Source organism: Pecten maximus, chromosome 4 (assembly GCF_902652985.1).
Source record: "Pecten maximus chromosome 4, xPecMax1.1, whole genome shotgun sequence".
In the NCBI taxonomy this organism is placed as follows: Eukaryota; Metazoa; Mollusca; class Bivalvia; order Pectinida; family Pectinidae; genus Pecten; species Pecten maximus.
Window position 1 is genome coordinate 19,931,558 of NC_047018.1, and position 14,148 is coordinate 19,945,705.

Below are 14,148 nucleotides of genomic sequence, written 5' to 3' on the forward strand. Positions count from 1 at the left end.
AATGTAAAACATAGACAGGGTTATATAGGGAGGGAAGAGGAAACACATACAGAACAATGTAAAATATAGACAGGGTTATATAGAGAGGGAAGGGGAGACACATACAGAACAATGTAAATTAGACAGGGTTATATAGGGAGGGAAGAGAAGACAAATACAGAAAAATGACAAAGCACGAAAGAAAAGAAAAGAAAATAGTTATGAAATGTGTCAGGAGATCGATTTTGGTCTCTACAATATCTAATTCAAAGACAACGAACTTCTCATTTCTGCGGGGGTCCCCGTCAACAAGCATCATACACTGCATATTCTCCAGAAGCAGGGAAAGCTAATTAGTTGCTTCTCACGTCATGCAATGAGATACAGCGGGGATAATACCTTCCCTTTTTTCCTATAACGGGTAAGAGGTCTGATGATTATAAGTTAACAATAACATATTATCTATACCGTACATATATCCTGTAACACAGGTTCAGCGTCTTGTCACCATGGTATCGTTTTACTACAGTGGTAGGGAGTGTCCTAAAGGGTGGCCTTACTTACTTCATCAGATAGGTGGAACACAAATAATTACATCTAACAGTGTGAGAGCCGTCTGCACAGCGGGAAAATTATATAAAATGGTTAGAAAGCTACCCTGCATCAAATTATCAATAGACATTTGATTCAAAGAATATCTTGTCTATAGATACATATCCCAGCTAACACACATATGTAATTAGTATCATCAGAATCTCGTCATATCGCAATGGTTCCGTATGACTCCCCGTCAGTACATTAAGGGATATGGAAAGGTGTATATCTCATTGTAACGTAAAATAAGATCCCATCATGACCATCCTTGTAGCAGTGCATTAAAGTAACTAATATTGCCTACCATTAAAGACAAGACTATCATTTATCTTATCAATGGAATTTCGGGACATGATATAAAATCAAACTAGAATTAAATATAAAAATAGGATATTGAAGCCTGTTTATTTCATCAATCTGTCCATGTTTGGTGATCGAATTGAAGTTAATAAATAAAAGTTCTTTTCGTGTAGGTGTTTTATAGGAATATAATGTCGTCAGTAATATGTTTAAACCTAACAAAACATACCGTATCTATCTTTACAACCTGTAACGTTGCCGGGTTTAATCAAGTACGGCCTTTTGATATATAAATGTATTTTTTCAATGTTTTGGAATGTTGACGTTGATAAGTGTTATCTAACGGATGTCGTTACAGCGACTACTGTATCTGGTACAGGAAATCAACACCAGGTTTACGTTTATGGTTAATTATGTCTTTTAGACACGACCCTTACATCTTAGCATTGTTTTTTTTCGAATTGGGGTAAGCTCTTGCCAATGTAAATTTTATTTTTGTTCTTTAAAATTAATTATCATCGAAAAAGTATGAAGCAATTAGACCCATTAAACATATTGATAATGAATTAGCATGAGGAAAAAAACAAAACAAAACCAAGAACAAAAACAACCAAACAACAACAACAGCAGAAATTCATGATAAAGTAAACATTATGTTATAAGCTTTATACTCTCTTAAGTCCTCCAAAAACGTCAATGATGACATTAAATCATAATGTCTACTGTGATGTAAGATGAATTATGCGGGACTGCAGTAGTAGGTTCTACTCCTGTTTGATGCGAGTGAATACAGTTAATTTAGTACTCGATATTAATTTGTTTTTATTTTATTGGTCTCGTGAGGATTTCTAATGTTCTATTAGAATAGATAGTTTTTAATTGCTTGCTCTTCATCACAATATCAATTAAACAAATAGAAATATAGCAAGTATTATTGGAATTAAAATTAAAACCAAATGAAATCTATTAAAAGAAAATATACATCTAAAGCATTTGATAGACTTAGCGATACATCAAATTTTAAACAATGGTAAATGAAAATGGAAAGTTAGATATGTTGAGAAGATGATAAATCAAAAGGAAGCAAATGGATTTAAAACACTCTCTCTCAATACAAACATAATACATATATTTATTTATGTTTTGATAATAGACTACTAGTATTAACTGTATTTACCGTGTCTGTCCAAGCTTTGAACACATTGTTTCTTTAGTGCATTGTAAATATTGTTTCTGCTATTGTGAAATCACAAAAGCAAATTTGTAGACTCCCATTGCTTATCGCAGCATAGAAATCATTTCAAATGATATAAATCTTTCAAAAAACAACGGAATAACTTCGACTTTTTTTATCAATTGCTGATATGTATATATAATGCGTCTTTAATTCAAAGTTATTTATGCAAAAAAAAACTTATGTTTGTGTAAAAATAGAGAATACTTCTAATTGATTTATACTCTGAATAATCGTTAATCTTGCTATCAAAATCTTTCAACATTTTGCACTTTGAGTATACGTGATTATTCATAATGTCATTTGTAAATATCTGACTGGCAATTAATACAACACGAACAGGAGTGTTATTGGAAATCCAATGATGACTAAAATCAATGGTAATAATTACACGATTATAACCATTTTATCCTTGCCATTATGACATTTTGTTTGACTAAAGAGCACAGGGAACCTAATAACATTGAACTAGGTGATCTGCCATCCAATGTAGTTATGATTTAAAACACAATAGAATAGACAATTTTAAATTGTACCACACTGAAGGTAACATCAACAGTATATTTAATACTTTCTAATAATAGCAAAACAGGCAACAACAATAGTAATTATCTAAATAAATGTTATTCCAATCTAATTATCTTTTTACACATGAACTAGCGGTCACCTGCTAGCCCGTATGAATGCACGTGAAATGAAATGTCTTGCAGTTGACTTGGTCTAGGAGCTGTATAGCCTGGGGAGGGTGACGAATGCTAACAGAGAGCAACTTTAATAAAAGACTTTGTTTAAAAGATCATGTTTTACAAACTAGATTTTTAGGATTGATAAATGAAGAATACATCTGTTCGACAAAGCACAATACTATTTCCAATATTGGCCTTCTATTGGTAGAGACGTGGTCATCGGAGACTTGTTAATTAATGACAGGTCGGATAGGAAGGGGAGGGCAGGGAGTGTAGTGCGCACGCTTCTCAGCTCGCATTTTAACAGGGTTCATTAATTCGGGAAATTCATTCTTAGGAGGTGTCCCCGTGTTATAATGAGAGACACAAAATCTGTTTCTTCTTTTCTATTTTGCTAAAGGTGATTATTTCACAGATCACGAAATAATCAAAACCTCTCAAATTGAATCTAATCTGAGAATATTACAGACCAATGATCGCCCATTGTACAAATGTCAACCCGATTTATCAGTAAAGCGTTTCCTTGTATCAGAATCAAACGTTTTGATGATATAACAAACCACATTTCTTTCATACGAATGCAATTGATTCAAACGCTTTAATGATGCAGTACAATTGAATGAACCGGACATCCGGAGTCTGTGAAAAATACTTGCGTATTAGGAATACTGAAATCGGTTAAGACATTTGAATTGAACAGGAATAACGGTTTGTTCATTCAGTTTTTGTCATTCTGTTTACATTTAGAGCAAGAAAGAATTCGGTAATGATTTTCAATAGGGGAAACAAAAATGTCTGTACTCTATCATATGTGTTGACACACAGTAAATTAAAGCTTTAATTGATAAGAAAAACGAGATAAAATATAGACCAACATAGATAAAGTAATTTCGCCCGCAAAAAAAGTAGTTTACTTACAAGTATGATAACGAGGACATTTCATTTCAATAAGTTTTTATTATAATTTTAATTGTCACATTTGCTTAAAATGAGTTTCATATCAAAACGTGAACTATCAGATAAGTATATTTAACACTTTTCTGTAAATTTATATTGGTGTTGACAAAAACTGTGGGGAATAACCAGACAAAATTATCGGTGTGTGTCGCTTATCACGTCATAACGACCGTATCGCGTGCCACTTTTCATCCGTGACCATGTCATAATTACAAGGATGGCATTTTGATTATTTGTAATTAGTAAATTAAATAGAAGCCTTTGTAATCCTATTCATGTGTAACTGTTAAGCCGAGGCTAGGATTATGTAAAGATCACATGTAAGGCACACTCCACGTTAAGACGTGTTCAGTCAACCGTAACACAACTCAAACCACTGATATGAAGCACGCCTTTTTTACGAAGACATATTATACCACCGCACTTAGCTGAATAATATCTGACTGAATTAGATTCTTGATTCATTCATAATGTTAATGCCACGAGGTTGTTAAATATAAGAAAACCGTTTACCTGCTTCCCCTAATCTGTCATGAAGAGGGTAAAATATTAAGTTAAACAATAGTTTATGTACGGCAACATATTTTTTGTTTTGATTTTATTGTTTTTTCATTCATTGAAACTGGATATGAAAAATATGATGATATTTCTTAACAATATCAAATATTTATTTAATAATATATTCTGTAGATTTCTGTGAAATGAGTATTAAAAACTTTATATTAAACTTTAGACTGCAGGTTTCTTATAGGACTATACTTATTATCGTGACACTTTAGTCTATCATGTTGACTTTCTTTCTTATTCGTCCTGCAGGCAAGGCAACTTAATGGTCCACTTTGTAGGTAAGTAGCTGTATTTTTATAGAGAACTATATTGATCGACATTTACTTTGATTCCTTGCTATGTTTCGCTGAAGTAGCTACGAATGATTTTATTATCACAACCTTTATTTAATTTATGTAACTGCATGTAGCTATATTTAATATAACCGGATACACGTCTAAGTATGTAACCATTAGCCATTTTTGTGGTACATTGAACTAGTTTGATAAACTGATTAATAACACCTATCTAGCTATGTAGCCATATCTGTGTGCTGAATTAGTTTGATATAATTTTTACCATTGAAACTTATCTAGCTACGTAGCCTTTTCTGGTAGCCATATTTGGTATGCTGAATCGATTTGATATAATTTTTATATTGAAACTTATCTAGCTACGTAGCTTTTTCTGGTAGCCATATTTGGTATGGTGAATTTATTTGATATAATTTTTACCATTGACACTTATCTAGCTACGTAGCTTTTTCTGGTAGCCATATTTGGTATGGTGAATTTATTTGATATAATTTTTACCATTGACACTTATCTAGCTACGTAGCTTTTTCTGGTAGCCATATCTGGTATACTGAATTGGTTTGATATTCTCTTTTCCACTAACACATATCTATTTTATGGCTGGTTTACTGTAGCCATTTTTTGTGGCATAATAAAACGGTTTTATACAAACTTTCGCTATTGGCACCTATCTTGGTATAAACAATGTAACTTCTTCTGTAGACCTTTTGTTGTTCAATAAAATTGGTTGATATAATTTTTCCCATACACATCTGTCTAGTTATATATAGATATCTGCAGAACTGTGGTACAATAAAATATTTTATATAATACCGACCATCGACATCTTCATGTATACCTAGATATATAACTTTTATAATGTAGCGATATTTGTTATACACTAAATAATATTAAATAATCCGTACCACTGACAGCTTTCATGCTTTGTATTTATTTGTTTTAAAATGCCCATTTTCCGTTGTAATTATGATAAGAAAGCAAAAGTTCACTTTTCTTCTTATGAGGTATGGATTTATTTTGTTTTTGTTTATTTAAAATGTACATAAGCACACCAAAGTCACGCATGAAACTAAATGATATACTGATTTTTTTTAAATATACAGTGGAGTTTTGTATTGCGGGGTTGTCAAAAAAATCGAGCTGAACTATATTAAGTTTAAATTGTATCAAAGAATTAAAAAAACAAAAATTAAAACATAAACATCGTAACTGTCAAGTCAATATTAACTTTACAGCACACCTCCCGAGATAAATTAACGGTTAAGCGTAAGCTGATGATCAAAACAGAATTACACGGGAGTTTAATTGATACAATCACTTCTCATCCATAGCGTTTGTTTATGATATTTTTTATCTGACATGTAAAATATTGTGTTGTATGAAACAATAGAAACATAGAATGTCGGTTAATGGTTTTTCATGACCTTATCTGGTTGGTAAAAAGTCAAATCATGGGGGCCGCGGTGGCCGAGTGGTTAGGGTGTACCGACACTTTAACACTAGCCCTCCACCTCTGGGTTGCGAGTTCGAAACCTACGTTGGGGCAGTTGCCAGGTACTGACCGTAGGCCGGTGGTTTTTCTCCGGGTACTCCGGCTTTCCTCCACCTCCAAAACCTGGCACGTCCTTAAATGACCCTCGCTGTTAATAGGACGTTAAACAAAAACAAACCAAAATCATATCATGACTTTACAAAATATTGATATCTTTGATTCCGTGGTTTGATAAATAATTGGAAAAAGAATAACGCCATTTTGTAGAAATGATAAATGAAAAATTATTTCCTCCTACTGTATTTTTTCCGTATTCTGGGAGATGGAAATAAAACAAAGAATAATCCTAAATAGATACTTTACAAACAGTATTTGATATATGAATATATTTAAGTTATATTTATATTCTGAAAGAAAGAAAGAAATAGAAAATGAAAACTGTTCATAATTAAATCGACAGTAAAAGAAGTTCAAACTGTGATAAAATAGGTACACACACATTGTGGCTACCGTTACACCGAAGCTCCCCACCGTTTAAAGCCCGTCATAATTAATTCTTCAACAACATAACAGCGGTCGTGTTGAGTTCCTTACCTTTAAACATGTGGGACATAACATATACTCTGTTTGCTTTCTCTTTATCAAATTTCTGTTACCTGTGTGTTCATACAATAAAAACTGATTTGTTTACAATATAAACTAAGCGACCAATCCGCTAGCCACAAAAATGATATTTGGGTGAAAAGCAATCTGAATTGTAAACAAATTACGGTGGGTGGGCGGGCCTTTACGCTTGAGCTGTCAGCCCATCACCCAACACCCCTCCACCAGACGACAGTCGCCATATGTGTCGTCCCTCTAATCAATACAGAAGGTAATTGACACAAGTAAAAGTCGCGGTTCCTTAAAAAGACCTCAGTCTATGACAAGCCAAGTTAACGAACGGAGGTAGTCTTTTCACGCACTTAACCAATCTTCACTGGAATATCACTGTTGACGATGACAAAACCTCTTTAACTTAAACAATCACGCACTATTTCAGAATATACATTTAGCAGTCAGATCGATCAGCTTATTTTATCAATTTAAACAAAATGAGTTCGGATGATGAAAAAAGTGATGGAGCAAATGGGATGTTCATGCGAGCAGCAGATAGATACCCCAGGACACCAAAATGTGCCCGCTGTAGGAACCACGGTGTGGTATCAGCACTGAAGGGCCACAAACGGTACTGCCGCTGGAGAGACTGTGTTTGCGCAAAATGCACCTTAATAGCAGAAAGACAGCGCGTGATGGCGGCACAAGTTGCGCTCAGGCGCCAACAGGCGCAGGAGGAGAATGAGGCACGCGAACTTGGGATGCTGTACGGACAAACTGGATTGCTTCAGATCAATCCTGAAACTGTCAGCATGTTTCCCGAGGCCAAACAATACCTAGAAAGTAACAAGGTCAGAGACTCATCTGACGAATATCCTGGTAAGTATTTTGATTTATTATGCTAAAATAAGTCTGGGTCTTTTATTTACACAAATACTTGCTTAAAATTTATCATAAACTCATACACTTGAAACATTTGTTAAGGTTGAGAGAATCACGTTGTTTAACTAATAAATATTTCTTTGTTGTACAAACTCCTTTTGTACATAATCTAAATAATATCGTAACATTATTTTGCAGCAAACAGAAATCTCATTAAGCTATCAAAACAGAACATCAAATATATCACTTGCACTGTGTGTGTTCAAAATAATGGTATATATTCCTTCAATTTGATGAATATGCCTAAAACTACCCAAAAAAATTCATAATGATTGAAGCGTAAATTTTTATTGGGGAAAACACACAATATAACATTTAAGAATAAAAAAAGAAAGAAAGAAAGAAAGGATACTTATAGCATGAAATAAAGCCACATGAAAGACAAAAGACTACCGTATTAAGTTTAACTTGTGTCTAAACCTGCGTGTTTACGAGTGTTATACCTAGCTCACCTATCCCAGTCACAGATTTCCTGTTTGATAGGCCTGTATTGTTAATGTTCGAGGGGAAAGATCATGTTTCCCTTCTTATCACTCCTTATTTGAGAAAAACATGAATTTTGTATTTCAGATTTTTTTCTACAAAATCATTAAATGCGATACAGTTGACTTTTTTCTTTCTGTGTGTCCAATAGAAATAGACACTTCGTGGTGGTGATACAATGACATGATGTAAATGTTCTGGATACAAACAGACGATTATGATAATGAAGTACTTAACATTGGATGTAATTGGAGAGAATACAATTATAATAAACAGACAAGTTGTTGATAAGATTATATATAAGGCAATAAAAAGGTTTCGTTCGTCATTGTTACATTTCGTCTTTTTCACTAACAGCATTTTTAAAAAATCTCTTAGATTTTTTGAAAACAATTGTATTTTTCAAAGAATTTCATTAAAATAAGTTTCTATGTGATAAATACGATATAGTAATACGAAGCTAGAAATGATATGAATATTAAGATACAATAATAAATACAACATTTTTCAAACCTTTTTATTTCTGTGTCCTTGTTAGTAGTTGGTAGCAAACCATTGAAATAGAAATGTGAAAATTGAATGTAGTCTATTTCGTGAGACGATACTAACGTTGAATTAATATATTTTATGATGATATTAACACAGATCTAACACATTTCTACTCAATACTTTATACAGTTTCATCAACCTGAAGTGTTGATAAATTATCAAGAATATAATTATTTAATAAGTTGCATACCTTAAAAAAGTTTGGTTTAACATGATACGAATACCCACACAGATAATAGCATACAGTTCAATGTGATAATTTATACAAAACATCGTATTAAAAAAAAACGCCTTTTTCATGAAACATATCAACGGGATGTTACTTTTTTTTTTTTACACCTCCTTGAATGTGAAGCCGGTAAGAGCTTCTACAATATATCACTTCAACTAAAAATACAATTATATTTCCTCAATAACTTATTCTTGCATGATGATAATGAAGATAAAAAGTTCTTTAGCAAAGTGTATTCAATTGAATTAGGTTGGCATTTTATTGAAGTTTGCAGTGACAAGAGCACGGTGATATAAAGAATAGGAGAAGATATTATTAGCTATAGCTATTTGTATATCTTGTTACTTAATAACTATTAATGTAAAAATATCCGACTGGAACAATATCAGGTAGACACTGTTATAATAAAGTAGAGTAAAATACACGAGGACTGATACATATGATGATTTACATGGACATGTCAGTCTGAAGGCCACCCTGTAACCGGATACCCACTGTATATAACCTCATACACCAGCCATATACCCAGTGCAGTGTTGACATTCTTGTGTCTCATTAAATACAGAAATTATCACTATATTTCACAGCCATTCTCCAGTCCAATAGAAATGTTTTAAACTAAATAAATGTTTCTAAATACCCTGTGTAGACAGCACGGCTCGTTTTAACTTTCTACATGACTAGGCATTGGTTGTCTCAGTACTTTTGTAAGTTTGGTGGGAATTTAGCCACTCTCTCCCTGTTCAATAAATCCCCTCGTCTTGTACACTTTAACAAGATTGTAACGGGGGTTTACTTCTGTACAAATTGAATCTGAATTTATAACGGACCACAACACTTACATAGAGGATAAGTCCTTATTGACATCTATCACAACGGGGTACGCCAGCTTGAATGTTCATATCATAATTGATGGTTGGGTTACTTTACCGGGAATATAAGCAGGTAACTGAGTCCATTTGGTCAAGAATAAATAGTTCACGGTCATCGTGATCAGAGAGATAAAATGGCTTTCATCTAAAGTGCAGTGGATCAGCAGGATTCTATTTAAAGATTTGTTATTGTTGGATTCAAATTACAATAGTCTTTTTATTAAGACTGTATCCATATCGTACATAATATAAAACACATTGTTTAATATGATAATACAGTCGATACTAAATAAAAATAATAATGATAATTTGATACATAATTTTGTTATATTTTAATGAATTACATTTATAACCAAGCTGAGAGATATGATTTCCCCTTACAGCAATATATCTTCATCAAACCTGTCATTTAATACGTATGTATTATGAAACAGTACACAGATAAATGATAACCACAAGTAATGCCCGTTTCTAATTAAAAATGAAATATTTTAAGAAAACGGCATCTTTTATAATCGATTACTAATCTATTTCAATGTCACAAGAGAAAGCATGTGAATAATCAAGGTATTTTAGTTTGGATATTCTTATCATCCACAGCCACAAAAAAGCAGAAAATTGAGGATCACAGGGAGGAAACACAACAAGAGACTGGCCGACCGGACTCAAGATCTTCAACACCAGATGGCGTTGACCGACCTAGGTCCCCCGATGATTCTGCGGGGTCCCCTGAACCGTCCCCAAGGTCGTGTGATCCTCCAAGCCCAAGAAGTCCCACCTCAAAATCTGACTCTAAATCTCCCTTTGATGAGAGCACTCTCGCCCACTATGGCGGAAACAAACGTCAGCCGATTGAGATGTTGTCTCGTATCTTCCCGCATATGAAGCGAAGCGTACTTCAGCTGATTTTACAGGGCTGTGGTGGTGACGTTGTGCAATGTATAGAGCAAATTCTAAACAGCCATGGCGAAGCGAGCGGTATGTCATCACACTTTGCCGGAAGTCCTTTAATTACCCCTCATGGTATATCAAATCCTCTTGGTGCCCCATCTCTTAAGTCAGCATTTTCTCCCATAGCGTCCTCCATAGCTAGTGCCCATTCGTTGAACTCCATTCGTAACGCCTGGGGTAGCATGAGCCGGGGACTTCTTGCTATGCCCTACCCACCTGCATTTCCTGGGCTAACTCTGGGTAGTAATTATTCTGCTTACAACGGACTCACAACTGATAGTGCATCCAAACCATTCCCTTACACCATGTACCCATACTGTCCGACAAAACCCTTTACTGCTTCCACCAGTGACAAGTCTGGATGCCTTGGCGAATGAAAGGAACAATTCGGTGGTTATGTTGAACTGTAAAGGGGTGCTCAATCAAATGGCACGTGTGAGAGGCAGGACGTGAGTAATACTCCTTAACTTCATAAATGTCTCAATGATAAGGAACAATTCTGACAGGTTCGTGGCTTGAACATTGAACAGGTGTTTCTTATATATAAGTGCTTGTCAAATGCACCGAAAGTGTTCAGCTCTATTTCGAAATTACAGAATCATCATGACATTCAGTATGTAGACATGTAGACTTTCTACCGACATACTCCATTGAGAAGTAAATGAACATTTTTTACTTTTTCACATACCGAAACAACACCTATTTATGGGTGAAAATGCAATGAAATTTGATAAGAACAATAAATACCGAAAACTACCGAGAACTCATGAATATGACTGAAAGCTTCTGATAACTGTCACGAAATAATGTCAAGAATCAACGTACAAATGCCAAGCTATGGTTTGAGGTTGTTTGACAGTGACTGTGAACAGTGTTTACCTGTCCACGGAAGTAAATAAGAACAATTAATGATTGCAGCATATCTGTCTCTCATTAACATATATTGTGAACAGGAATATGTTCACATTTATATAGAATTATTTATTCTTATTATTTATGAATATTAAATATGAATTATTGAATGGGAGGCAACATGTATCATATACGCATGCGTAGTTTTTGTTATGTAAGTGTATGTAAATTGGAATTGAGACTTAATAAGAGACCTTGATAAGACTTTTGTTTGAGAAAATATCACGTGTAAAATCGATGATCATCGTGAGCACATGAACACAGATTGACAATTGTGCAATAAGCCATCGTGACTCGCACATAGCCGCATATGGCTATTTATAATAAAGTTTGAAAGTGTTACATTAAGTCAGTCAATAATCCCAGTCAGGGTAACACAGAGATCGTCAATTATTAGGTAACCATTGTACTGTTCACGTGTATTATTGTTACATTGTCACATATATATTTGTTCGATTGTAAAAAGGATATGTAGTTATATTTTTTCTGATTAAATTACCGAAGAAATGAAATGTATGACGTGCTGTTGTTTTGATTTAATTTTGATTTAGTATTTTGCTTCTGATTGTGAAGTTTTGTCAAAACGATTGTCTATAATTTTACGTATATGTTATCCTGCTACGCCGACGGAATTCTTAAGTTCTTCAGAAATGAAGACAAATAAATTAAAAGCATACATACCGTAATTAGATCTGGTTTAATATTTAAAATTAAATGTATTTTTTCAATGAGTATCAAAAAGCAAGCAATAAGAGAATTTTATTCAAATAATTGCCAAAGCATATTAATTAGTGGAGCCTCGATTGGTGTTAACAAACTAATTTTTCGATATAACAATAAACAAACAAAAAGTTATTGTCTCTCTTATACTATATAGGAATAAATAGATACACTCTATGTTTAAAGTTTTAACCAACGATGATTGAATTCGGGATGACGGCTTTACTTGGTGGAACAAAAAACAGTTTATCAGTTTTGATGAGGTCTACGTTGATAATAATTACGTTACGACCATATCTTTGTTACTTCTGAGAAGGTTTATAATTTTCAGTGCAGGGTATTTTTTCATTTTGGTTTGGTTTCTCCATATTTCCATTTGTCTAAGCATATTTATATGTTTATTAAACGCATTGGTTCTTTTTAACATTGATTTAAATCTGTCTTCTTGTGATGACGAGTTGTAAATCCACCCACGTGGTCTGTTTTGTTATGCTGTGCTCACGCTGAAGAAGAGTTTGACCTTTTGTTTTCACGTTGTGGTTTATTTTACCCTAAAAGTTAGATTTTCACATTTCCTCCGAAAGGTTGCGTAAAGGCGTGCTTTGCTGATGCTACAATGAAGCCAACCAGCGGTAAACATATTTCTATGACAATACCATGAGTTTGAATATAAATTGTTTTACCGATTTCTCTCCGCGTTAAACGACCGACCTGTTCATGTGTTATGCCAATGGGCGGTGCAGATGTCAGCTGCCAATGACTTCCACCTTCTCTAAAGGAAATTTAATAGTTTTACATTGAAACTGACATTAAACACATATCCAAATTCTTAATGAGTAGAACATATCTACTTTTCTATCTATTACCGGTGTTAAAAATGCACGTATCATATTCCATATCAATCTCACTTACACAAATCTATGAAATAAGTGAATACTAAATGTGCAGATATGTTTAGTTGAATCTCCGCTTTGGTAATACTTGTCACAACCCGTTACAAAACATCTTTGCAATCACACTACGTCTCTAGACACGATTTTGTCAACACGTGCCTATGGCGACTCAAATTACACTACTTCAGGATATCAGTGTAACTGGTTTTAAAATGAAGACAAACATGTAACACACGCCCGTTCATAGATCCTGATATTAACTTAATCTAATTGATAATGCTGTAACGTATAACTACTGCTGTTACAACATACACTCATAATGTAATCAGGTAAAAATGTGACTTAAACAGGGCGCTACAACAATATAGTATTCAGATAAGGAGGAAACTTATAACAGGGAGTTACAACATACAACAATATAATAGGGAGTTACAATCTACAACAATATAACAGGGACTTACAACATACAACAATATAACATGGAGTTACAACATACAACAATATAACAGGGACATACAACAATATAACAGGGACTTACAACATACAACAACATAACGGAGTTACAACATACAACAATATAACAGGGGGTTACAATCTACAACAATATAACAGGGAGTTACAACATACAACAATATAACAGGGACTTACAACATACAACAATATAACAGGGGGTTACAATCTACAACAATATAACAGGGAGTTACAACATACAACAATATAACAGGGACTTACAACATACAACAATATAACAGGGAGTTACAACATACAACAATATAACAGGGAGTTAAAATATACAACAATATAACAGGGGGTTACAACATACAATAATATAACAGGGAGTTAAAATATACAACAATATAACAGGGACATACAACATACAACAATATAACAGGGA

General features: G+C 33.7%; 1 protein-coding gene across 1 annotated transcript; it reads left to right on the forward strand.

Annotated features, from left to right (window-relative positions):
- Positions 1-7,007: 7,007 nt before the first annotated feature.
- LOC117325444 (doublesex- and mab-3-related transcription factor A2-like) lies at positions 7,008-12,156 on the forward strand. The gene is made up of 2 exons (XM_033881653.1): positions 7,008-7,578; positions 10,378-12,156. The coding sequence occupies exons 1-2, from the start codon at positions 7,197-7,199 to the stop codon at positions 11,103-11,105; spliced, it is 1,110 nt and encodes a 369-aa protein (XP_033737544.1). The 5' UTR covers positions 7,008-7,196; the 3' UTR covers positions 11,106-12,156.
- Positions 12,157-14,148: the final 1,992 nt, after the last annotated feature.